Genomic DNA, 23,885 nt, shown 5'->3' on the forward strand with positions numbered 1-23,885 from the left:
ATAAATCATTATAAGTAAATATAAACATGACTTAACGGTGTTCCAATGGAAGTGAAGAAAATTCAACCATGGCTTAAATGTCCAGAATTAAGATATATTTTAAAACAGTTTTAACTAGACATCCCAACTGACAATACTAACAGCGATCAGCCTCCAACGCATCACAATATCCATCGAAATAATAGTATCTGATGCCATGCAATGGTGGTGGTAGATGCACATTGCAAGGTGGTTCGATTTCCACTTTAAACTGTAGGTCCAGTCCCGATTAGCCTTTCTGTGCATAAAGCGGTGTTAAGAACTAACCCAAACAAGTAACAAGTCCATGTGATGAAAATTCAAATATATTCTTTTTATAAAAATAATTTTTCATTCTACCACAATTTAGTCTATCTCCCTAAGATACAACTCCCCATTTATTTCCTTTTATTTCCCACACACCTCATTAAATCACAAAATCAATAAGTGTCTTTGTTATGTTTCTAGAGTAATACAGGATATAATTGTAAAGATTAGTGAGAATACCAGGTAGGAATGTGTTCTGTACATTTCGCAGGGGGAGCAGTTGCCTCCCTGCCCCCCTCTAGCTATGGGCCTGCAGTTATTTCCTTTCACCTTACGTTGACTAATTGCGCGAGGTATAAAATGGCCACCGTATGTTCGTCGCCTGTCGTACCGCTTGCACCGTTACTAAGCCATCCGAAACCAGCTTGTTCCACCCCTTTTGGCGCGGAGACGCTCTCGCACATTGTTGCAACATTTATTCCCATATGATTTGGTATGGAGGGCGGTCCTTGGGTTGCGGCGTGATCGACGGCAGATTACTGACAGCTGGCGCAGCCAATGGGGGCCGAGTTATGACCGTCAAACACCAGCGCGCGCTTCGAATGAACCGCCAATCATCATGTAGTTCCTCTCTATTCACGTTTTACGAACACTATTGTGTTTAGTTGGTTCCTCGCTTCGGGGTTTGGTGCTTGTGGCTTCCTCTTACATAACGTTTCGTCAACGCAGTGTGTGACCTAAGAAATAACAAATGAATAACGATTCCTCGCAATACTCTTAAGTTTGCACCTTCCTCTCTTGGGGGTGCTGTGCTTGTCCGCCCATTCTTTGTCAATATCTCAACTTCCATGGAGTGTATAGCAGCCACACCCAGATTCCCGCTATCCTCGGGAGTAGCTCTATTACGTGTAAAAATCTCAGTCCAATCAGAGCACTTTTAAAACTTCCTCGCTTTGGCGTGAAAAGTCCAGCTTCCTCTTAATGGAGGGTGGGAAAACAGGGGTGTGTGTGTGTGTGTGTGTGTGTGTGTGTGTGTGTGTGTGTGTGTGTGTGTGAGATGTTGTTGTCGTCATTGTTTTAAGTCTACCTTATGCACAGATAGACTAATCGGGACTGTACCTACAGTTTAAACAGGAATCCGAACCACTGTGCAATGAGCCTCCACCTGATATTAAAACGGGGACACCTTGATTACAACATGCTGTTTAAGAACATGTATTTATGATATATAAATTCTTAATGAGTGTTAACATAGCTTTTGACAGATGAATGAAAAGAAAGGTCTTGCCAAAAATCCTGCCAATCACTGAAAAATCAAGATGAGCAGAAACATTCCCGAGGTATGTATCACATAAATGTTTACAGCGATTTGATATAATCTTATATTACATTATTACAACACTTCGTACTCGGTAAATAATAATAATAAAAAAAAAGAATCAGGAGTGGGTGATATTTGAACCTATGATGTTTCGTTCTTGGCGAAAAAGTAAAACGAGAAGACCGTCTAACCAACTGCTCCAGGAGATTACTAACGTGAAACTCTGTAAAACAAGTTGATCTCAGTTGAAATAACATATTGTCTGAGTTCAGAACTTTTTTTCGCCACAGATCAGGGAAAAGACGCACATTGTAAGCCGCGCGTCAGGCTAAGTTTCCAGCAGGTTTTATGTATCAATCCGCTCGAGAACTGAGCTCAGAATCTTCCGTACCAGTCTTGCCTCAACCACAGAGCTGCTTACATCACAGACACTGAGAATATCCACAGTATTGCCAACCGCACAACACATCAAAACCTGCATGCATGTCAAGCGGAATGTATTTTTGTTTCTTTTTGTCTCCTGAAACATAACATTTTAGAAGTACTTTCGGCACATAAATTATTAAAAAAATGTGTCATTACTTAATATAAATGCGAAATATCTTCGAAACCTGAGAGCATGTGCATGAACGTGCGCAGGATTTTTTCCAGAGGGGAAAACAAGTCACATTTTCCACCAAAAGAGTGTAGTTCCCTAAAAAAAAACATTGCTTAAATTTGAATTTATAGTGTTAATGCAATAATTAACACATATTATTGTGGCTAAAATGAGATTATATGTGTGAAATACATAATTTTTGGTTGACTTTCATTTTCCAGGGGGGCCACAGCCCCCCTTACCCCTTCCTTCCGGACGCCCATGAGCATGTGTGTATATTTCGAGCACGCAAAAATAAAAATAAACAAAAATATAAGTAAACAACGATAGGCCCTCTTGAATTTAATGACAAATTATTGTTTTTGGTTTATAAAAAATACATGTACAAAAAACTTGGTTACTGTAAGACACACGTACTTCAAGTTATACCAGCAAAAAAAAACATGATTTGTTATTGGTGATATATACGAGGCGCATCCAGAAAGTACGTTTCCCTATTTTTCTCCCGTGAAAGTAAACATTATGAGCCGTGTAAACTGCGCATGCGTAGCAGAGCTAAGACGTATCAATCATATGCCAGGCGGACAGATCCCGCCCGGCGTCAGTAGCGAGGCAGCAGTGGTCCGAAGTGGAAGCTCGTATTCCTTCTCCCGCCACCTGCCAGTAGCGAGGCAGCAGTGGTCCAAAATGGAAGCTCGTATTCCTTCTCCCACCGCATGCGAAGTTCGGTCGGTGATAAAGTTCCTGAATGCACAAAGCATTGCGCCAATTGACATTCATCGTCAGCTCTGTGAGGTGTATGGGCCGAACATTATGAGTAAGCAGATGGTGCGTCGCTGGTGTCGGCAGTTGTCGGAAGGTCGTCAAAGTGTCCATGATGAAGAGCGCAGTGGGCGTCTGTCCCTCATCACTGATGATCTGGTTGAGCTGGTGCGGCAGTGCATCGTAGAGAACCGTCGCTTCAAGATTACGGAGTTGAGTAGCCTTTTTCCGCATATATCCCGATCCATGAGATTGTCACGCAGTGCCTGCTGTTCAAAAAATTGTGTGCCGAAAAAACTGACACCCGAACACAAAATGAAACGTTCAGGAGCAGCACTGACATTCCTGCAACGGTACCATGATGACGGCGATGATTTCCTCGACAGGGTCACGGGCGATGAGACGTGGATTTCGCACTTCACCCCGGAAACCAAGCAGCAGTCAATGCATTGGCAGCATAGTGGATCTCCGGTCAAGAAGAAATTCAAACAGACGCTGTCGGTACAGAAAGTGATGTGCACCATGTTTTGGGACAGGAAGGGCATTTTGCTCATTGACTACGCTGACCATTACTGTGAAACACTAAGGAAATTGCGACGTGCTGTTCAAAACAAGAGACGTGGCATGCTTACTGCAGGTGTAGTCCTCCTCCATGACAATGCTTGTCCACATACGGCTCTGCACACAGCAGCTGTTTTAACGGGATTTGGCTGGGAGTTGTTTGATCATCCACCTTACAGTCCTGATCTGGCTCCCATCGATTTTCACGTTTTCTTGCACCTCAAGAAATTCCTGTCCTCTGGTGAGCGTTTTGGCAATGACGAAGAGCTGAAGACGTCTGTCACACGCTGGTTCCATTCACAGGCAGCAGAGTTCTACGACAGTGGGATCCAAAAGTTGATACCACAATAGGACAAGTGTCTCAATTCTGGTGGTTGCTATGTTGAAAAATAGCTGAACCTTTGCTGTACCTGTTGCCAATAAACGGTTTCCTGAAACTGTGTTGGTTTTTTTTTTAAAAAATAGGGAAACTTACTTTCTGGATGCGCCTCGTACAATCAGGTGCATTGTCTGCTGTTATTACTCTGGTTTCAATTTATGAATCACCACTAAACCAGGATTCAAATATTGGTCTGTCCATTTCTTGCTAATCATCCTTCCCTTTCTTTGCACGGAAGAGTAAATATGCACCTTCAACAAAGACTTCATTGCTGCCAGTGGGTGAAACAATAAGCTTCCCCCTTCCCCTCGCCCTTTCCAGTCGGTTTCTTCAGCCCTGGCGTTGGTTTTGCACGGTGGTATATAAAAAAAATTCAATGTATGCCCCCACCCCTTCCCTCACCGAGTTAAAGCACGTCTGGTCCAAATAATAAACGTGTTTCTTCTCACGGGGGTATCTTTTAATACCGCGGACATTCTTTTGTCGTCAAACAACAAACAATCGTTTCATCTTCCTAAACTCAAACCGCAAATCATTCAACACCCGGGAAACAGTTCGTGAGCACATTGACGGCGACAAAGGTGGGCACAGGTGAGCAAGTGCCCACCCAATCAAATTCAATACATATATACAATTAGGGAAATGTAAACGATTCTGTAAGTATAGGCTGGTCCTCACTCAATGTATATGTATTTTACTTGTGAATATTGTAGATACTAGAAAGTTCATAAGTTTCATGCCTTAACTAGCTTTGCTGTCATTTGGCGAATTGTCTAATATGTAAGTTTACAAAGATTAGAGCAAATATCTTGTTGAATGAAATTAATTTAAGCTTTTTTTCTACTTCCTTAATTTTGTTATTGGAAAGTTAAAGGCACTAACAGAACTCTTTATTAAAATGTAATCTAATGAACACTGCTATGATTAGAAGCAATCAACAGGCTTAGTAAGTTTTATTGGATATTCACAATTATGAGGTATGTGTATATGATCAAGAGTTCATCAGGATTTAGGAGGATTTGGAAGGTTGCAGCTCCCAGCTGTCAATGGAGAAAAGTTGCTTTGAAATCAGCCATACATTGAAGAAAAAAGATATTAGGAATGTGGAAGTATAAAAACTATAACTAACCATCTGTCATGACTTGGGCTAGGGCTAAAGGTTATAGACTAACTGAAACTGTGCATAGATGGGAGTGAGTTCTTGATGTTGTCAGCACCGGCCCTCCATATAAATCTCGGCCTGGGTATGATCAAAGTGATAAACAATAAACAAAAAAATAAAATGATCTTCTTTGCCTTAATCATAATGACTATGAATGATGATGATGAAAGTGATGAAGGGACACTCACAAAAACAACCATGCTCAGACTGGGATTCGAACCCGGAACCCTGGCATTATAACACACTGCGAAAACCACTCCACGGTTAATTTGATGTCATTTTCTATATTCTATCACAGTTATTGTTTTTCATTATTTTGTTATTTATTAAATAATAATTAAATAATCAGGACAATAATCCAGGAGTGATATTTTTTAAAAGTCCACATGCTCAAATTGGCTAATTGTCACTGGATCTTCATTTTAATCTGTAGTCCTAACGAGTGTGTATTGGGCTTCCACTGGGGATTGAACTCAGGACCCCTTGATTATAAGACGAGAGCGTTATGCGATCGGAGAGACGATATACAGAAATAACCCCGTCAACCATATCATTTTATCATAAGATGTGTCCATTTAAGAGGTGGATTCCACTATTATTATGATTGGCCCATGGACGTCCGCAGCCCTTTTTTACAGGGAGGGACAAGAATGGTAACTTGTTCCAGGGGAGGCAAACGAGACATATTCCCCCTCGAATAATAGTGCTGCCCCCTAAAGAAATGACACTTATTAAAATGGAAGCTATCATGTTCCTGCAGCACCCTTCCAATAATAAACAAAATGACTGTGAATTAAATGAAATATATATGTGCAATGTATAAATTTATGATAAGACCCATTTTCCAGGTGGGCGTGCCCCCTTGCACCCCCTCCTTCAGGACACCCATGGATTGGCCACAGATTTAAACTATTTCTTTCACGTACGGACAAAAATATTTGAGACTTGGATAAAACCCAAGTCGTTGTTCGCAGAGTTATCTGTTTTGATTAAATGAAGCATTGTGGAGTTGAAATTAATACCTCAACTTTCGAAGTGCTATGAACTGTTGTTACTGTATTTGAGGAAAGTAATCAAGATTGAGTTGACTCATTGTTATATTTCAAGTCGATTTTCTGCTAATTTTGACCAATGGTGACGGTGAATGGGAATTAGATGAACGTCATGATGGAACGAACACAAACATGCAAGGAGACACAAAGCACCAACAGGGTTTTCTTGACTGCGGTTACAGGTGCCAGAGATTCATTTGCCTACAAGAATACAGTTTCCAGGGTATACTATTCAGGTTGACATTTGAGTGTGTTTGAAAAGGTCACACTTACAGCCCAAATGATCTGTAAAAAAGATACGATGATTAGGTTTGATGAATTCCTTGTGTCCAAATCGCTTTCTACACAAGTTAAGAGGGAACTTTCGAGTGAGAGATAAAGGGGTGTGGGGAGAGATACGTGTTAGTCAAACTCACCAAATACCTTACGTTTGTACTGCCCACCCTAATTTATCAATATACAGCTTCTGCCCACCAGGTTGAAAATTCTGGCGCCGCCCCTGGCAAGTCACTTCACGCTCTGTTTTACTTTGATCTTGTTTCCATAAGGAGAATTAAGCATTTTAAACAACTTGCTTGATTTGAAGGGCTTTTCCCTTTGGACGAAGCTTAACACTTGCTGAACAGGAGACCTCGATTCAGCCATTCTCGCCGCTGTATATCACGATTATTAATCACAATAAACATAGGGTTAAAATAGTGGGATGTGCAACACTGGTATCACAGATTCCACGCGCTCTGCAACGTATTCAGTCTTGCTCGACTCGCACTTGGGATTTAGTGATTCCTCAGCGCAATACAAACTCCAGTTGGCGAATCTGCAGATCAACTTCGTCTGCACAGTGATTGCAACCGATCAAGTCCACACCTGCTAATGGATGTATTATTTTGTCTGTATTTTACAAATTAAATAACTGTTTTCTTGCAAGTATGCAGTTGTGTCGGAATAGAACCCGTCTCAGTGGAACTATATTCTGCGCGCACGTTTGGATCTACATATGCGAAAACCTGAGGCAAAGTTAACCTGACGCTTGGCTTAGAATCGTCCGGTATTGTGCAACTTATTTTTACTGTAATTCAACCTAAAATCGAGATAAATTTGCTTCATTGCATTGAAATGTGATTTCAATTCTTTCCAGATGGTGGAGAATGAGTTCTGTGTTTCCAACTGCACATAAATTCCCCTATTTTCTATTTCAGAACGAATATCCTTTAAAAAAAATATCAACATTTGTATTTCCAATTTACGATTTTTGTTTAATTGCGTATTATATTACTGGTTTAGGGTTTCTAACTTCATGGAATGTGATAGAATGAAAGAAATTCACAAGAGCGTTTTCGTTCAGAAAGAAATAAACTGTTGCTAAGTTGGATACTATTTGTGGACTTTGAAGCGCTATGTTGCCAAATTTACGAATTCAGGACTTTGAATTTTTTCAGGGTGGTCAATTAAGATGTTGCGAAGAGTATAATCTCTGTTACAGCTGAAAGCCAGCATAAAATGACATGTCCCTATCATTTGGCTGGGAAATGCCTTGTGCAACCATTGATCATGCTGTCTTATGCTTCCAAAGGGTCATTCATGCTGATGGCTTGCATATTGAACAACACTGTAATGACATCAACTAAAACATAAAGTATTGCATGTCTGACTTCTGGTTGTTATTTCAGCACCACATTTGCACTTGGTGTCGAATATTTGAACTAGGGTGAATCGGGGTAAGTGTGATCACGTTTTGTGATAATTTCACTTTAGTCTTCCATAACTTTGGCAGCCTCATTAGGACCAAGATGTTTCTTGGTCCAATTTATTCTACATAATAGTTACTTACCGAGTGAATTTCAATAACTTCCCCGTACTCAAATTCCGGTAAAAAAATGAAATAATTTACAACTACCATGATCACACTTCCCCAATGAAGTGGGGTAAGTATGATCAGGGTAAGGAGAAGTGTGATCAAGGATATTTTCTCCTTATAGGAATGTTATAAGCTATAGAGGAAAAGTGTGATACATGGACCTATGTGTTAGCCAAAAATTTCTCCTGAGAAAAGTTTACCAAAATGAAACTGTATTTTTAAATGATGTGCACTTCAATGGTAAAGTTTGTGCATCCACCAGGGTTGACTTTGAGGATGCTGTGATGCCCAAAGAAAAGTTTCCAGTTTCGACAGGAACGTTGTCTGTAGAACGGGAAGTAGAGGGATCAGGCTGCAGTCTCTTGACTAAATTGTATTTTTCCAAAAGATTTGAATCAAAGTTTTCCTTTGCAATAAAGTTCCTATTGACAGCCTTGAATCGAAAATTCCAGTTCCCCGGAACGCACTTATTATGTTTGAAGCAGGTATCTTTTGCCACGCTTTTCCAAGGCGTTCAGAAAAAGCATCTTTTCCAAGTGAACTTCCAACATGTTTTCGTTGCCAGTCTAACAATAAAGGATTCCACACATCACTTTTGATCCACACATCACTTTTGAGTGGTTTAAAAACAGCAACATCGAGGAGTTGGGAGTATTGCACTGCTGTGGAGGCAACTTGAGTATTGATACATTTTCTTGCTGTGCCAAGCACCTCAATGGAGAGATGGCTCACATGACCGTCTTTCTTTTGGAACGGATGGAAGAAATTGTGTTTGAAACCATGAATAAAACGTTTCACAGTCCATCCAACTATTTTCTGTAGCACGGTAGGTTGTACCGGGGAACGCATCTTTACTCATCCAGCTGGACCACATGTTCTTGCCCGTGAATATTATGAGAAGTGGTAAAATGTCACCAGCAATATTGACACATGCGAGGACAGTAGTTGCTTCTCTTCCTGTTCCTTCGGTCCATTGTTTAGCAGGCAACCCTATGCCACCTATAACATTTCGAGTGCTTACATCATGGATGAATGATTCATCCAGGTTGAACACATTTTCAGGCTTGTTTCGCAGCTGCAGCTCTGTTATCAGACATTCCAGAAGATCAAGAAACCCACACACTATGAAGGGGTCCTTCTGAACCTCCAAGCGCGTGTGCTCTGTGATTTCTGGTTTTCTGAGGGTCAGATTATGCCTCTGTGTAAACCCATGAAACCATTCATGACAGGGTCGCCCATCTTTGAATCTGGTTTGCAACTGATTTGCAGTCACGTACTGTTCCACTAAGTTGATACACTCTTTAACGCTCGAACCAAAGCCCCACTTTGTCAGGGAACGTAAATGTGAAGCTAACTCCTCCCCTTCTCTAGCAGGAATCTCAGAGTGTCTGCCTCCGCCATCAGTTGACTTTAAAAAGCAGGTAACACTTTTTGTCTCCCCTTCCATCCTCTACAATGTAGCACAAGAGTTGAATATGGGATTTTAAAATGCTTAGAAACATCACGAACACTTGCACCTTTTCCAAGTTCATTCAGGGCATTGCTAACTCTTCTGCACTGTAGCTTCCTCCCACACCCCTGTTTGTTTTTCTGGTGTAGTTATGTGGCATTATTCACACTGAAAAGAGCAAGAAGTAGCAATTTTAAAATTCAACAGCACTGATCACACTTTCCCTGGTAACTTGATCACACTTTCCCAAACGCAATGAATTTGCAGGCGAGTGTGATCATGACTAGTAAGAACAACAGGAACCTCTCATTTGAGCACAGAAATAAATAAAAGTAACTTGAAGTTCCTATCATTTACCCAGCATTGCCTTTTTCACAATCCTTTGATTTTCCTGAGAGACAGAGACATTTTTTACGCATATGAGAAATTTCAGTTTGAAATATTTTGTAATGGCATTTTCACATGCCCCTCCTGTATGCTTGCAGCAATGAACACACATCCAGAAACATTCAAAATATGCATGATCATCAGTTTTCTTCAATCATCAGTTCCAAATACTTAGAACAAGCTGCAGCTTCAGTTTCTGACTGGAGATCACACTTACCCCAATTCACCCTATTTTCTTTTCACCAATATTCACTACCCCATGGTCCGCATAGCCTCTGTGGCAAGTTTCACCACAATGTGTTGCTTTGAACGGGTCCCATAGGGCTCTAACCACCCACTATATGCTTTTATTTTCTCAAGAAAAAGATGGAAAATGAATAGACTAATGGTAACATATTTTTACTCAACACACTAACCTCTCTTTGAGATTCAGTGCCAGCCATGGTACAAACCGATATCTGTAGCTTTTCCAACTTGCTACAACCTTTTCTAGCATTGTCAAGAAGATACATTGGAAAATCTCAACACCAACTTAGTCAGACTTTATAACTTTTCAGCATCTGAAAAAAATGAAAGAAAGATAATGTACATACAAATATAGCTAGCACAAAACAAACTGCAGTAACGGTTCTGAATGTTCAGTGATTATTTCAAAGTTTCATAGGAGACAGATGAAATAGCAGGATTGTGTGTTACAGTAAATTTGAACCAGCATAGTACTAATCTGATACTCCCCGGACAGATTTCATCATTTTTACAGAAGGAACTTCTTACTGTAATAAGTTCCTGTAGCATTGTCTAACATCTGGAAGGTGTTTTGTGTGATGTGGGAATGTTTCTCATGTTCTTCGTTGAAAATTAATTCTCCAACGGAGAATAGCGTATTGCGCGTACACCTTCGTACATCATCACGTGTCGTGATTGTGTTTTGTTCACGTTCTTCGCGTATCCAATGTTTCAAACTGTCTGTGTTTGCAACGAAAGTTAGAAACATGACATGTTGCAGATGCGTGGTGAAATTCGTACCGGGTGTGGAAGATCGAGAGGATTTTTTTTAAATTTAATTGAACACGGGATCGTGAAGAAAGGAAAGGAATGTCGAAAATCTGGCAGTGAATGTAAGCTACTCATTAAAAGTTAGAAGGAATGGGCTGTGGCTATATGCCTAATATGACGTGTCCTGGATGCGTGGTGAAAATGGAATTCCTGGAAACGGATTTCTTCAAATTTAAAAGTTTGGGGCTCATTTGGGGGCAGGTGACTCTGGCCAATTTCTAACATGCCTTTAACAGGGACTCTATAGAGAAAGCCGGGAAGCCGGAGTGGAGGAGGGACCACGGTAGGTCAATTACCCCAGGGGCGGAGCCCGGAATCGGTGGGAAATTTGGAGTGTAAGGGGTGACCTTCCACGTCGGCACCCAAAAGTCAACCTCACTTCCACATAGTACACCCTGGACTGCAGACTAACAAAGCTCTGGTAACTGGCCCCATGGCCAGTATAATTTTGTGTGTGTTGTACTGTTTTTTGTCCTTCTATGTGCTGAGTGCCCGTTTACAGCCTCAGTTTTTAACAGAAGTCAGAATATTTTAGGATTTTATTTATGCAAGCTAGAGTTGTTATTTGTAACGATAAGGGACTGGACCCCATATAGTGTCATGGGTGCACAGTGGCCTTAGTGCTGACGCACCCAAAATTTTAAAATCAAATCAAATCAAATCAAATCGGTGGGAAATTTGCACTCAAAAATTTCAAACGAAAATTTTTTTTAGTTTAAATTTCCCACCTATTCCGGGACGGATAGCCCCAAAAACCATTCACGGATAGTGCCACGAAACATTACAATTTTCTTTGTAAAACAATGCGAAAAAGTTTAAAAAAAAAATTGATCAGATGAGCTTTGTTCACGGATATTTCTTTGGTTCCAAAGGTTGAAACACTGCATAACGAATGAAAATCGACAAAACACAAGAACAAAGCGCGATTATGTAGGAAGGTGTACGCGCCATATTGTCTCTCAGGCAAGTGAAAAGATTACGAGAAAGAAGTACTCATAATGTGAAAAATTGCTATTACTTTGATAAAAAACACCTTAAAGAATGTTCCGCGAAGCACATAGGTAAGTACAAATGTCAAAAATTGACAAAACGAAGAAGTTATAGGTGTCCGGGCAATATCAGATTTTTACCGAAAGCATTTAGGGAAATTATTGTAATGATAAACGCCTTAAACCTGGGCTCACTAACCTAACCAATTCTAAGAGCCCCAAAAATGACTATTACATCGCATTACACACACGTGACCTAGATGGCAGCCACCAATAATATATAGGTAATCCTATCAGCAGCAGTTCGTGGTAACGATTAGATAAGTCGGAAACACATTTCTTGAAATTTAAAGGAGAAAAGACGAGGAAGTACGGTACTACTTTACTATACTTCGGACACATTTATTTATTTTTACAGAAGAAACTACTTACCGTAATAAGTTCCTGTAGCATTGTTGAACATCGGGAAGGTGTTTTGTGTGATGTGGGAATATTTCATAGCTGAAATTGATGTTGTTCGTTGAAAATTAATTCTGCGACGGAGATAGCGTTTGGCGCGTACATCTTCGTACACCATCACGTTCGTACACCTTCTTACACTGTCGTGATTGTGTTTTGTTGGTATCCAGTGTTTCGAACTGTCTGCATTTGCGACGAGAGTTAGAACGGTAAAACGAGAGGGGTACATAGTTAAAATTTGGTGTCATGTTAGTATCAGGATCTAGAAATTGGAAATAATTGTGAACCATTGACGCTAGCCCACGAACAATTGGCGCGTGGATAGGTTAGTTCAGTTAGGTTGAGATACATAGTTAAAATTTGATGCCATATTGTGTCTCAGGCAAGCAAAAAGACCTACCAGAAAGACGTACTGGTAATGTGAAAAATTGCAATTAATTTCAACAAAACAACGTTAATACACCTTCAGGAATGTTCCGCGAAGCAGATACGTAAGTACGAATGTCAAAAATTGACGAAACGAAAAAAATAGAGGTGTCCGAAGGATAGTAAATTTTTACCATTATTTGGCCTGTAAGTAAGGTATTTTTCATCATTCATGCATCTCCGTTGCACGATAGCTCATGCCAGTGATCAGAACGCTACATTTTAAAAGTAGCTTCGCTACAGCTACAGCTACTATTCCAGAATGTAGCTTCGCTACAGCTACAGCTACATTTGCCAAACAGTAGCTCACTACGCTACTCATGTGTGCTACTTGCTACTTTTTGAGCTACTTCTGCATAAAAAAATGAAAACAACCATATGGGTATTAAAAAAATCCCCTACTACTGGTAAATAGATTCTGTTATTTGTTATCATGATTCCAGTCATTCGTTAATTTTGATAGCAGTGTTACTTCAGTTACTTATTTTTACTATAGTGTTTAAGAATACCATACCTATTCAAGTGGCATATCAATTCAAATTTGATATATGAATATTGCAATTAGGGTGTTGCCCAAATTAATTATTACAACTATACACAAATAAAATTTGGTAGGATTACGTATTTATGTTCACATCAACATATTTTTCTTGAGAATAAATATTTCATTTTTTATAGACTGATATGAAGTCAGCATTTTGAATGAAAAGTACCTGAAGCCCTTTGACTACAAAAGGGGCCACAGGTTCGATACCTAGCGGAGGCACATAGTGGTTAGGATCCAGTCTCGATCAGCTTATCTATGCATAAAATGGACTCAAAACGAAAACTAGGAAAGACGCCAAGTGGGGAGGATGAGATCCTCCTGCTCCTCCATTCCCCATACTGCTCATCATTCATCATTCTTCCTCGTTCTCACAATTAGCCGAAAGTGGCAGAAAGCGACTATAGATAAGAGAATAATTAAATAAACCATTCATCCTTATTGTCATGATTGAGAAAAGTGGAAGAATAGATGAGGAGGTAAACAGAAGAGGACAAATGGGTGGTGGACTATATCAAAGCGTTCGAAGATTAATATGGAACAGGGATGTACCTATGAAATGCACAAAGGAAATATATAACACATACTATGTGCCAATAATTACGTATTGAGCAGAGACTTGGACAATGACATAGAGAGACAAAAAAAAAGATGGGGGCAGTGGAGATTAAATTTTTAAGGAGTCTTTTGAGGAAGACTAGAAGGGATAGAATAAGAAATGAGGAGATCCGACAGACAGTTGGTGTAGTGAAGATTCAGGACAGAATAGATCAGGCACAGATGAGATGGTTCGTACACATGAAGAGGATGGATGCAGAAAGACTACCAGTAAGAACTTACAATGCACAAGGAGTGGTAATAAGGCCAAGGAGGAGACCAAGATGTCGGTGGAAAGAGCAGATAGTGGAGAGTGTTAGGAGAATAGGACAAGATTGGAACACCTTAGAAAGAGAGGAGTGGTGAAAGACCAGGAAAAAATGGAGAGGCTTGACTTCTATGCCGACCCAGCCAGAGGCAGGAAACAGCGAAGGATGATGATGACGATGTCATGATTAGCAAAAGTTACAGAAAAGTGACGCAAAAGTAAGAGCAATACATAAATTTGAAAACTATGTATATTAACTAAAGAAAATTGTCGTTTCTGCAGGAAAGTCAATAACTCGTACATACTTTTTGCAATATGATAAAATTATTGAGGAAACTGTCGTGTAAACCTGAGTGTTCTAAACGTATTGTAATTTTAAAATTTGTGAACAAATACTATCGCGAAAATAATTGTAATTCCAGAAACTCTATCATTCTTGTAACAATAATTTCTTGCTGGCGAGATCCTATATACTGACGATGATCAATGCTGTTAACGTACTGAGCCATTTATTGCTGGCACTATTCCCTTGTCAGTGCAGTGGAAAATCCATCGCTCGTTTTTGCACTGCAAGTTGCGTCTTACATAGCAATTAATGACATATTGGTGTCTCTTACACCATGGATATCCACAGGATTTGTCCCGGGGGTGACGCAAACAAGGCACTTTTTTCCAGTGGTGCAGCAAACGAGGCATGTTTCTCCCCAAAATAGCGATGCAGCTAAAAACACGTAGCTGTTAGCAGGAATATATTCAGATATGTCAGTTAGTTATTTGGATATCTGAATTATTCAGATACTAATTAAATAAATTACGCAGATATCTATAATCTACAGTCTAGATAATCTGTATCTCCATGTAATAGACTGTCTTTATGAACCTCCTGCAAAATTAAGGGTTATTTTGTGATTTTTTCTGACGCTGTTGTGACATTCAAAATTCACCTCAAAATGCTGAGAAAAATGTAGCTGTAGCGAAATTTTCGCTACAACTACAGGAATTTTGTAGCTTCGCTACCGCTACAACTACAATTTTCAAAATGTAGCGTCGCTACAGCTACAAATTTTGTAGCTAGCTAGAGTAGCGACGCTACAAGTAGCTTGCTACTTCTGACCACTGGCTCATGCCACCATTGCCGTCGACTACGTGAATCACATGTTCTGTGCATTCGGTTATGTAACCCCTTGTAAGTGCAGCAACGACGCGGTAGTTTGACAGGATAACGTGTCAAGGTTGCGTTGTGAAAATGTTCCCGGATATTGAAGACCCATGAGATTTTCTAATTGAACATGGAATCGTGAAGGAAGAAATGGAATGTCCTAAATGTTCTAGTATATGTAAGCTACACATTGCACGGGATGGGAAGTGGCTGTATATGTGTACGAAAGTTAATTTTATTAATTATTTTTTTTCTAAATTTACCTAACCTAACCTTCCGTGAACGGTTTGTGGAACAATTTTCGATTCAAAACGTTTTGTGAATAGCTTGTGCGGCATTTATAGGTTCATAGGTTTGGAAACACTGCACATCAGCTGACAATACTGCATATCAGCTGACAACAGACTACGCGAGTCAAGATTTGGCCGCCAAATTAGCAACGACAAATAATAATTATAATGTTAAAAATAACGCTTTTTCATGGGAAAAAAAGTGATCCCAACTTGAAAAATGGGGTCGGGTACCCTATTCTACACCCTCGAATTTTGAAATTTTTTCTTTTTCATTATGAACATTATTTGATCCTATTTGTGAATTTAAAAAAATTGGAGCGCGGAAAGAAGTATTTACGACTGTACAGCCGTTTAAAGTTGAAATTTTGTCGTTTGAAATGGTTCGCAATTATTTCCAATTTCTAGATCGTGATACTAACACGACACCAAATTTTAACTATCGATCTCAACCTAACTGAACTAACCTATCCACGCGCCAATGGTTCGTGGGGCTAGCGCCAATGGTTCGTGGGGCTAGCACCAATGGTTCTTGGGGCTAGCGCCAATGGTTCGTGGGGCTAGCACCAATGGTTCGTGGGGCTAGCGCCAATGATTCGTGAGACTAGCGCCAATGGTTCGTGGGGCTAGCGCCAATGGTTCGTGGGGCTAGCGCCAATGGTTCGTGGGCCTAGCGCCAATGGTTCGTGGGGCTAGCGTCAATGGTTCGTGGGGCTAGGTTACCTGTAAGTCAATTACAATGTCCCGTATGTCTCGTCGAACAAAGTCCTCTATGTCCTTCATCCGTTGAACGTGTGTCAATCTCATATTTAGTCCTTTTGTCTTAATTCAATGTCACACAAATCAATTCCAATGTCTAAAGTCGCACAAAACAATTGCAATGTCTCAAATATCCAATCCGCCAATAAATTACATAAATAATATATTGAAATCGCAAATTATCCCATTGCACAAGTCATTCATAACAAGAAAAAATTGCAAATTATCCCATTGCACAAGTCAAAGATAAGAAGAAAAAGAAAATGTTCAGACGTGCGCCTGTGACATGAATCCAAGATGCGCCATGATCAAATCCCTGCAAAACAGTTTCGACGTTACATAAGGAATGTAAATATTGAAAAACGTAAGTTTCCTAGCACGTAGATCTAAAAAAATTACTTTCCGCGCTATTTAGAAACATCGTTTCTTATGAAGAACTAATTTTCGTAACGAGAATATTTGAAATGTGCGAAAATTCGAGGGTGTAGAAAAGGGTACCCGAGCCGAAAAATGTTGGTATGTAGAAATGATTTTTATTTGAAAATAAACGAGTTAAATGTGTCTCCGGCATATCTAACCGGTACCCAGTTCGTAACCAAGACGACGGTAAACGAATTGCTGCTTGCGAAGAGAAGAATCATGTAAGAATACACGGAAGTGTAAAAACATTCTCAATCAAAATGAAATAAGTAATCGCTAAAACTCCGAAGTATGTATTAACAGACATGAAGACAAATCGAACCATGAAAAAAATGCCTGCGTAACACAATGAAATTGGAATTAAACAATCGGAACTTGGGCCACAACGGTTCACCAAAAAGTATTTATCATGAAGGTCTTGTAAAGTACAATCAAATTACCTCAACATTGCAATTCATTGAATGTATTATTATTATTATGTCATGGATTTTAACTCTGCGGAAAGCAAATCCACTTGATTCCCTTAACTATGTGTAACTCACGGAAGGCGACTACAATTTATTTCAAGTCGGTATTTGTTCTCTTCTTCTTCTTCTCCCTCTTTCTGGCCCATACCGCCCTTGCAGTCTCTGGCCAAAGTTGTTATTAAGTTATTAGTGTTGATATTATTCCTCCTCTGTAAAAACAAAATATTCGAAACATTTGAAATTACCAAAGTCACTAATACTACCTGGGAAGGACATAAGACACGTTTCCATTCTCACCTGTTTCGCACTTGTCACTTGTCTTCGGCACGAGCAATCATCATGTGTGAATGTGGAAGTAAACAAGGCAAACTCCAAATTCTCCAAAGTTTGCAAAGTTTTCCCAAAGGTAGTGTCTGCTGCCACGTTCTTTTTCTGCTAGAACCTCAAAAGAGATGCGCGTGGCAGCAGACTCGGTCTTTGTTTTATTGTGATTACGTGATCCTATATATGCAATTACGTCTGTAACACATACTGTGAAGTTGTAGCGATTACTTTCACACAAATGTTTTAAGATTAGGTCCCTCAGCATTCTTCTAATAATAAACCTAAATGCTCTCGTAGTTAGGTTAGGTTCTGTTAGCATTAAAATAATATCGCTAAATGCTTTCTAAAGAAAAGGGTTCTAAATTACCTGTACATTCATTCCCACTAATCATAAAATTGCATTTCGCTCGTCTTAATCTGTCCTTTAGATTTGTAACATTCTCTTAGCAGACGAATTACGTGGCAGGAGCAAATTTGATGCTTATTCTTACTGCTGACACGTGCGTGGCAGCAGACTCGGCCTTATTATTAGAAGAATGCTAAGGAACCAAATCTTAAAACATTTTTGTGAAAGTAATCGCTACAACTATGTTCATATAGTATGTGTTACAGACGTAATTGCATATATAGGATCATGTAATCACAATAAAACAAAGACCAAGTCTGCTGCCACGCCCATCTTTTTTCAGGTTCCAGCAGACAAAGAACGTGGCAGGAGACACTACCTTTATTTTAATATTATAATGTGACAAACTTCATCAGGGAACTAATGCATCATCACTGGATAAATTTAGATACATTTTCATTTCATCTACGGTTTTTAAGGCGCAAATGGTGGCAACAATGTTGTGCGGAAATGAACGTGTGGACACATATGCCAAAGCCGCTCGATCATCGGAAACTACCTCACTTGCGAGACTTTCATACACGGACCTTCTTCCAAGAGTTAAATATAAACTTCAAGAAAAATGGAAACAGTGGTGTATAGAACAATTTCAATCCACGGGCAACACATATAAATGGTTTGCAGAACATTCACAAAACAAACCTTGGTACTACCCATATAATTTTCTAAGATCAGTTATTACTTTTATAATACGTCTACGTACAGGTCATGTTCGCACTAATGATCATTTATCACGACTACATATTACAACAAAACAAGCCTGCGCATGTGGAGAAGATAATCAAGATGCTACACATCTCTTTTTACAATGTCCCAATTTCGACAGAGAACGAGATAAATTATATAGTGGTTTACGTCGAAATAGAATTCCATTCCCTACATCTCTTACTGGCCCTGCTCACGGACCCTACTCCTCCCACCATATGGCTTCTTTATGGATATGCAAGAAGATGTAATTTGACGATCTAACAAACAGTATAAATAAATATCAATAGATGTTTGTTTTTTTCATTCTTGTGAAATATAAGTGAATAGCGAACTAAATACATAAAAAAAAATTTAAAAAAAACTCAGGAAGATGACTAAAATCGACTACCAGTTGATAGGGTCAGAAAAAGAAGAAGAAAAAGAATGTTGTGCGGATGCAAAATGGCTCCTGTCCACGTAGACGTCTGAAATTTATTTTGTATTTTTATTCTTTACATTGCTCTGCAATGATGTTGGGTTATGAAGATGAGGAATACGTCCTGTTGTATACTGCTATTTAGATAATAGTCAGTATTTAATACGCTCGTGTTAAGATATATGTATAAAAAAATACACTGAATGGTATGGCACGGCACCAATGTCTCAAAATATAATTACCATTTAATACACTTAAATATAAATGTAATTTAGAAGTTGAAGTGTCAACAAATGTGAAATCAGCTGAAGGTAAGTTGCATATAAAGTGTAAATAACTTCATTGCAATGTTATGCTTTCTTATCAATGTATTAACCGGTACTGAAAACTAATACGTTAGTACAAACGCATTTGTTTACAAATTTTGGAATCACTTACGTTTAGTGCTGGTGGAGATGAAATGTGTTGGAACATTCCCTTATAATGGCCCAAGTTCAATTTGTTTAACTCCAGGTTCACAGAAATTGTTTTTGTTGTTTGATTTCAATTTGTTAGGACATACTTCAGGGTCGTAGTGTTTACTTACTGCATGTATTCTGGAGAATGATTATCCCGTTCCTTCTAATCCTATGTGATTCTTTGTTTGCGAGCAGCCATTAGTTTACTATTGTCTTGGATATAGTCTGCTGTTACCATCTACGTGCTTGGGGCGGTAAATATGCGATATCGCCCGGACGGATTTCTTCACATTTACAGGAGAAAGTACTTACTGAATTGAGTTTCTTTAGCATTCTGGACGTTCTTGGAGGTATTTTCTTTCACGGAAAGTAAAAACTTCATGGTTTAATGCTGTCGAACAAGAATTAATCACTTTTTACGTAAGAAATTGGCATTGCCTTCCACATTATGCCGTTGTTTCCATTGTGTGCGTGCAGATGGCGAGTGCGTTGAAAGTCACGCGATCTCTGCAGTGCTTCCAAACGTGGGTAAGAATTTACAATATAGAGAATGTCTCCAATTTCGTTAATTTTCGGTATACTAACTAATTTTGGCCTACTAATCACGAATCTGTTGTAAAAAACCGGGGGTCACGTCTGGAAATTGTACATTTTGATAGAAAATTGTTCGTTAGCGCCAAAAACCATCCACAGGTAGCCCCATAAACCATTGACGTTAGCCCCAAAAACCATCCACGGGTAGCCCCACGAACCAATCACACGAGGTTAGGTTAGGTTCCATTAGCACTCATTTCACCCCTAAATTCATCGAAAAAATAGGGATCGTACTAGAATTGAACATCATAAATAATTTTCTTGTAAAACAATGGCGTGGTTGGACACAATGACAGGAGATTACATTTTTGTTCGTAAAACTACGCATATACACCTATATATATAAAAAATTCAATCAGCTTTTTTTCAAATTTTCAGACGTGACCCCCGGTTTTTTTCAACAGATTCGTGATTAGGAGGTCAAAATTAGTTAGTATACCGAAAATTAACAAATTTGGAGACTTTCTCTATATTGTAAATTCGCTCCCAAACGTGCCTTCTTTTTACGAAAATTTCTATTTTTATCTATGTTCGCCGCGCTTTCTTTTTTCGATGAATTTTAGGGGTGAAATGAGTGCTAATTGAACCTAACCTAACAGGCCTAACCTAACCTTGTGTGAATGGTTTGTGGGGCTATCCGTGGATGGTTTTTGGGGCTAACGTCAATGGTTTGTGGGGCTACCCATGGATGGATTTTGGGGCTAACGTCAATGGTTTGTCGGGCTACCCGTGGATGGTTTTTGGGGCTAACGTGCATGATTTGTGGAGGTAAACATGAAAAAAATTGAAATAGTATGTAATTTTCCGTCATGAAGGTTTGAAACACTGCTTGCGCACTGAAAGTCGACAAAACACAAGCTGGCACGTCATAAAGCGCGATGATCCATTACGAGTGCACGCCATATTGTCTATTACAGAAGCGGAACAAGTAAGACAAATAATCAATCGTAATATGAAAAGTTGACAGTATTTTATGGAAAAAGGCATAACTTCACCTTAAAGAATGTTCCGCAAGGCAAAATAGGTAAGTACCAGTGGTAAAATTAAGGAAATAAATGAGTGAAAGGTGTCCGGGTGTTATCGCATATTTACCCTTGGGGCAAGTAGTAGTATTACATCGTAAAATGTTTTCATTGTTAGGTTAGGCAGGTCATGTTTAGTGCTCTTAGGATTAATAAATTCTTCCTAAATAACTTCGTTTTAGGTTAGGTGGGTTAGGTTTAGTGCTGTTAGCATTGAAATATTGTCCATAAATGTGTTTCCAACACCTGATCATGTAACATTTGATCTGAAGCATGAAACCAACTTTGAGCCTTACATGCAAAGTGTAAGTTACTTTTCAAATCATAATTTCTATGGTAAATATTACTTAATGAAGCTTTTGACTGTGCTAATTTGTTTCTCCAACCTTCGAACTTATTTTCACAGTTGTTTCCAGTATTCTAAAGCACTAATACCCCTATAAAACTTGCGAAACTTCATTATGCATTCGGAGCAGTTACTGTTAGAATTATTCTCACTTCATAAACACCCTTGTACATATCCATAACTGGGCTACTACATAAGTTCCCATTGTAGTTTTTTTTACGTCAGTTAATGACCCTGTGATCTTGGTAACATTATAGTATAAGGGAAACGGATTTCTTCAAATTTACAGGAGAAAGTAATTATGGAAATCTTTTTCTGTAGTGTTGTGGATGTTCGTGAATCTAGTTTTGATCCATTTTAATGCGAAAACATGTACGTTTCTGCGAAAATCTCTGTCCAACATGCTGTTTGTGCTGCCGCCATTTGCTTTCTGCATGAGAGTACAATGTTCCGGGTGTTAAGATGATGCAACCCCATAGTCAGTGTTTCAGCCTCACCGTGTTTTCACTAGAACATGACGTGTCGAGTATTTTTAATTTTTTTTTTTAACTATGCTTGCCTAACCTAACTTAACCTAACCTTACGGAAAATGGTTTTTGGGGCTAACGTGAATGGTTTTTCTGGCTAACATCAATGGTTTGTGGGGCTAACGTCAATGGTTTGTGAGGCTAAAGTCAATGGTTTGCAACTTATTAGCATAATTTCCATTCCGGGCATGAAAGTAGGTATTTTCCGGTGAACGAGGTTTTAACACTGCATAAATCGACAAAACAACCGCACAACGTGCCCTGAACCAGTACGCTATCGCCCGCCATAATGTGTTACAGAATCGAATTAACAAGTAACAGTAAGTACTCGTAAATGTAAGAAATAGACATTATCTTAGTTAGAAATGCATTATTTCACCTTAGGAAATGTTCCGCATTCCAAAATAGTACGTTAGCAATGTAAAAAATATGATTTATAGGTGTTTCCCTTATACTATAATAGTACCGTGATCTTCACTTACAGTCTTATTGAACATAACAAGTACAATTTTCTTGCAAACTCTTCACAGTTCTTCGTATTACCTAGTGTTCATCTTAGCTTAAATGTGGCTACAACTAGTTCAACCTGGCCGATCACTGCACAACAAGATTTTTATCTATCTTCAAAATTGTTAGCTTAATTTATAGTTTTGCAGCTGTCATTTCATGTTTTCTTTTCTTTCTTTCTTTCAGAATGTAGAACAATGATAATCTCATCTATTAGCATTGACTGAAGTAGTGGATTAGTATTGTTCTCTTCTGCAACAATGCATCCCTTCAGAATGTTGGCCAAAACATCCCGAATTGTTGCTCTGTGCTCCATTGCCAACTTCATCAATGCAGCAGATAGAGTAATCATGCCAATTGCCATCATACCCATGACGGACGAATTCAAATGGAATCTGTACTGGCAAGGGTGGATTCTGTCAGCCTTTGCATTTGGTTATTTCACAAGCCAGGTAGGTAAGAAAGCTGTATTTCCAAAGGGTTTTTTCAATACTGTGTATTTGGGTTCTCAGTTTGGTGCTGGTGACCCTCTGTACATCTGCAATAAAGTTGAAAATTTTGAGCAGGTTGTGAAGATTGTTTCATGTGAACATTTATCATTGTTTTTAGGTCACGTAGATAATTGTGAGAAATTAGTGATTTTATTCGGTACAATTTATGACATCAGTAACTCACCTGTGGCATGTTATCTGCTTGTGTTCCCTTATCATGCAGTCAGTGTTCAAAGTGAAAGGGGTGATATCCCCACCCCCACCCCAGATAAGAAAAAGTTTTGCAAGGCATAAACCCAGCTAACATGAAGTATCGGTAAAAATTTACTATCCTTCGGACACCTCCAATTTTTTCGTTTCGTCAATTTTTGACATTCGTACTTACGTATCTGCTTCGCGGAACATTCCTGAAGGTGTATCAACGTTGTTTTGATGAAATTTGAACTATGTTTCCTAACCTAACAGAACTAACCTAACCACGTGCCAATGGTTCGCAATTATTTCCAATTTCTAGATCCTGATACTAACACGACACCAAATTTTAACTATGTTTCCTAACCTAACAGAACTAACCTATCCATGCACCAATGGTTTGTGGGGCTAGTTATTCTCCGTCGGAGAATTAATTTTCAACGAACAACATGAATTTCAGCTGTGAAACATTCCCACATCACACAAAATACCTTCCCGATGTTCGACAATGCTACAGGAACTTATTCCGGTAAGTAGTTTCTTCTGTAAAAATAAATAAATGTGTCCGAAAAATAGTAAACAAGTACCGAAGTATCAACCCCACCCCCTCTCTAACACTTTCCACTTCAAGCACTGCATTTAAGTG

At 39.1% G+C, this 23,885-nt stretch overlaps 2 protein-coding genes across 3 annotated transcripts in view; one reads left to right on the plus strand and one right to left on the minus strand.

Moving 5' to 3' along the window:
* Nucleotides 1-17,360, minus strand: part of LOC145996587 (SET domain-containing protein 9-like) — a 79,943-nt gene extending 62,583 nt beyond the window's left edge. The window contains exons 1-2 of the mRNA XM_083133124.1: nt 17,223-17,360; nt 10,232-10,375 (exon numbers count right to left, since the gene is read on the minus strand). Coding sequence (XP_082989250.1) covers nt 10,232-10,311 — 80 coding nt within the window. The 5' untranslated portion in view covers nt 10,312-10,375; nt 17,223-17,360. The remainder of the gene's footprint in view (nt 1-10,231; nt 10,376-17,222) is intronic.
* A 1,758-nt stretch (nt 17,361-19,118) lies between these two features.
* The window catches only part of LOC145996393 (uncharacterized), a 29,961-nt gene continuing 25,194 nt past the window's right edge, over nt 19,119-23,885 (plus strand). Inside the window, exons 1-2 of one of the 2 annotated variants that reach the window (XM_083132831.1) lie at nt 19,119-19,413; nt 22,743-23,008. In XM_083132831.1, coding sequence (XP_082988957.1) covers nt 22,817-23,008 — 192 coding nt within the window. In that variant the 5' untranslated portion in view covers nt 19,119-19,413; nt 22,743-22,816. The remainder of the gene's footprint in view (nt 19,414-22,742; nt 23,009-23,885) is intronic. The other variant, XM_083132833.1, reaches the window with a different exon arrangement.

The sequence above is a fragment of the Lepisma saccharinum genome, chromosome 12, assembly GCF_977018435.1.
Source record: "Lepisma saccharinum chromosome 12, izLepSacc3.1, whole genome shotgun sequence".
In the NCBI taxonomy this organism is placed as follows: Eukaryota; Metazoa; Arthropoda; class Insecta; order Zygentoma; family Lepismatidae; genus Lepisma; species Lepisma saccharinum.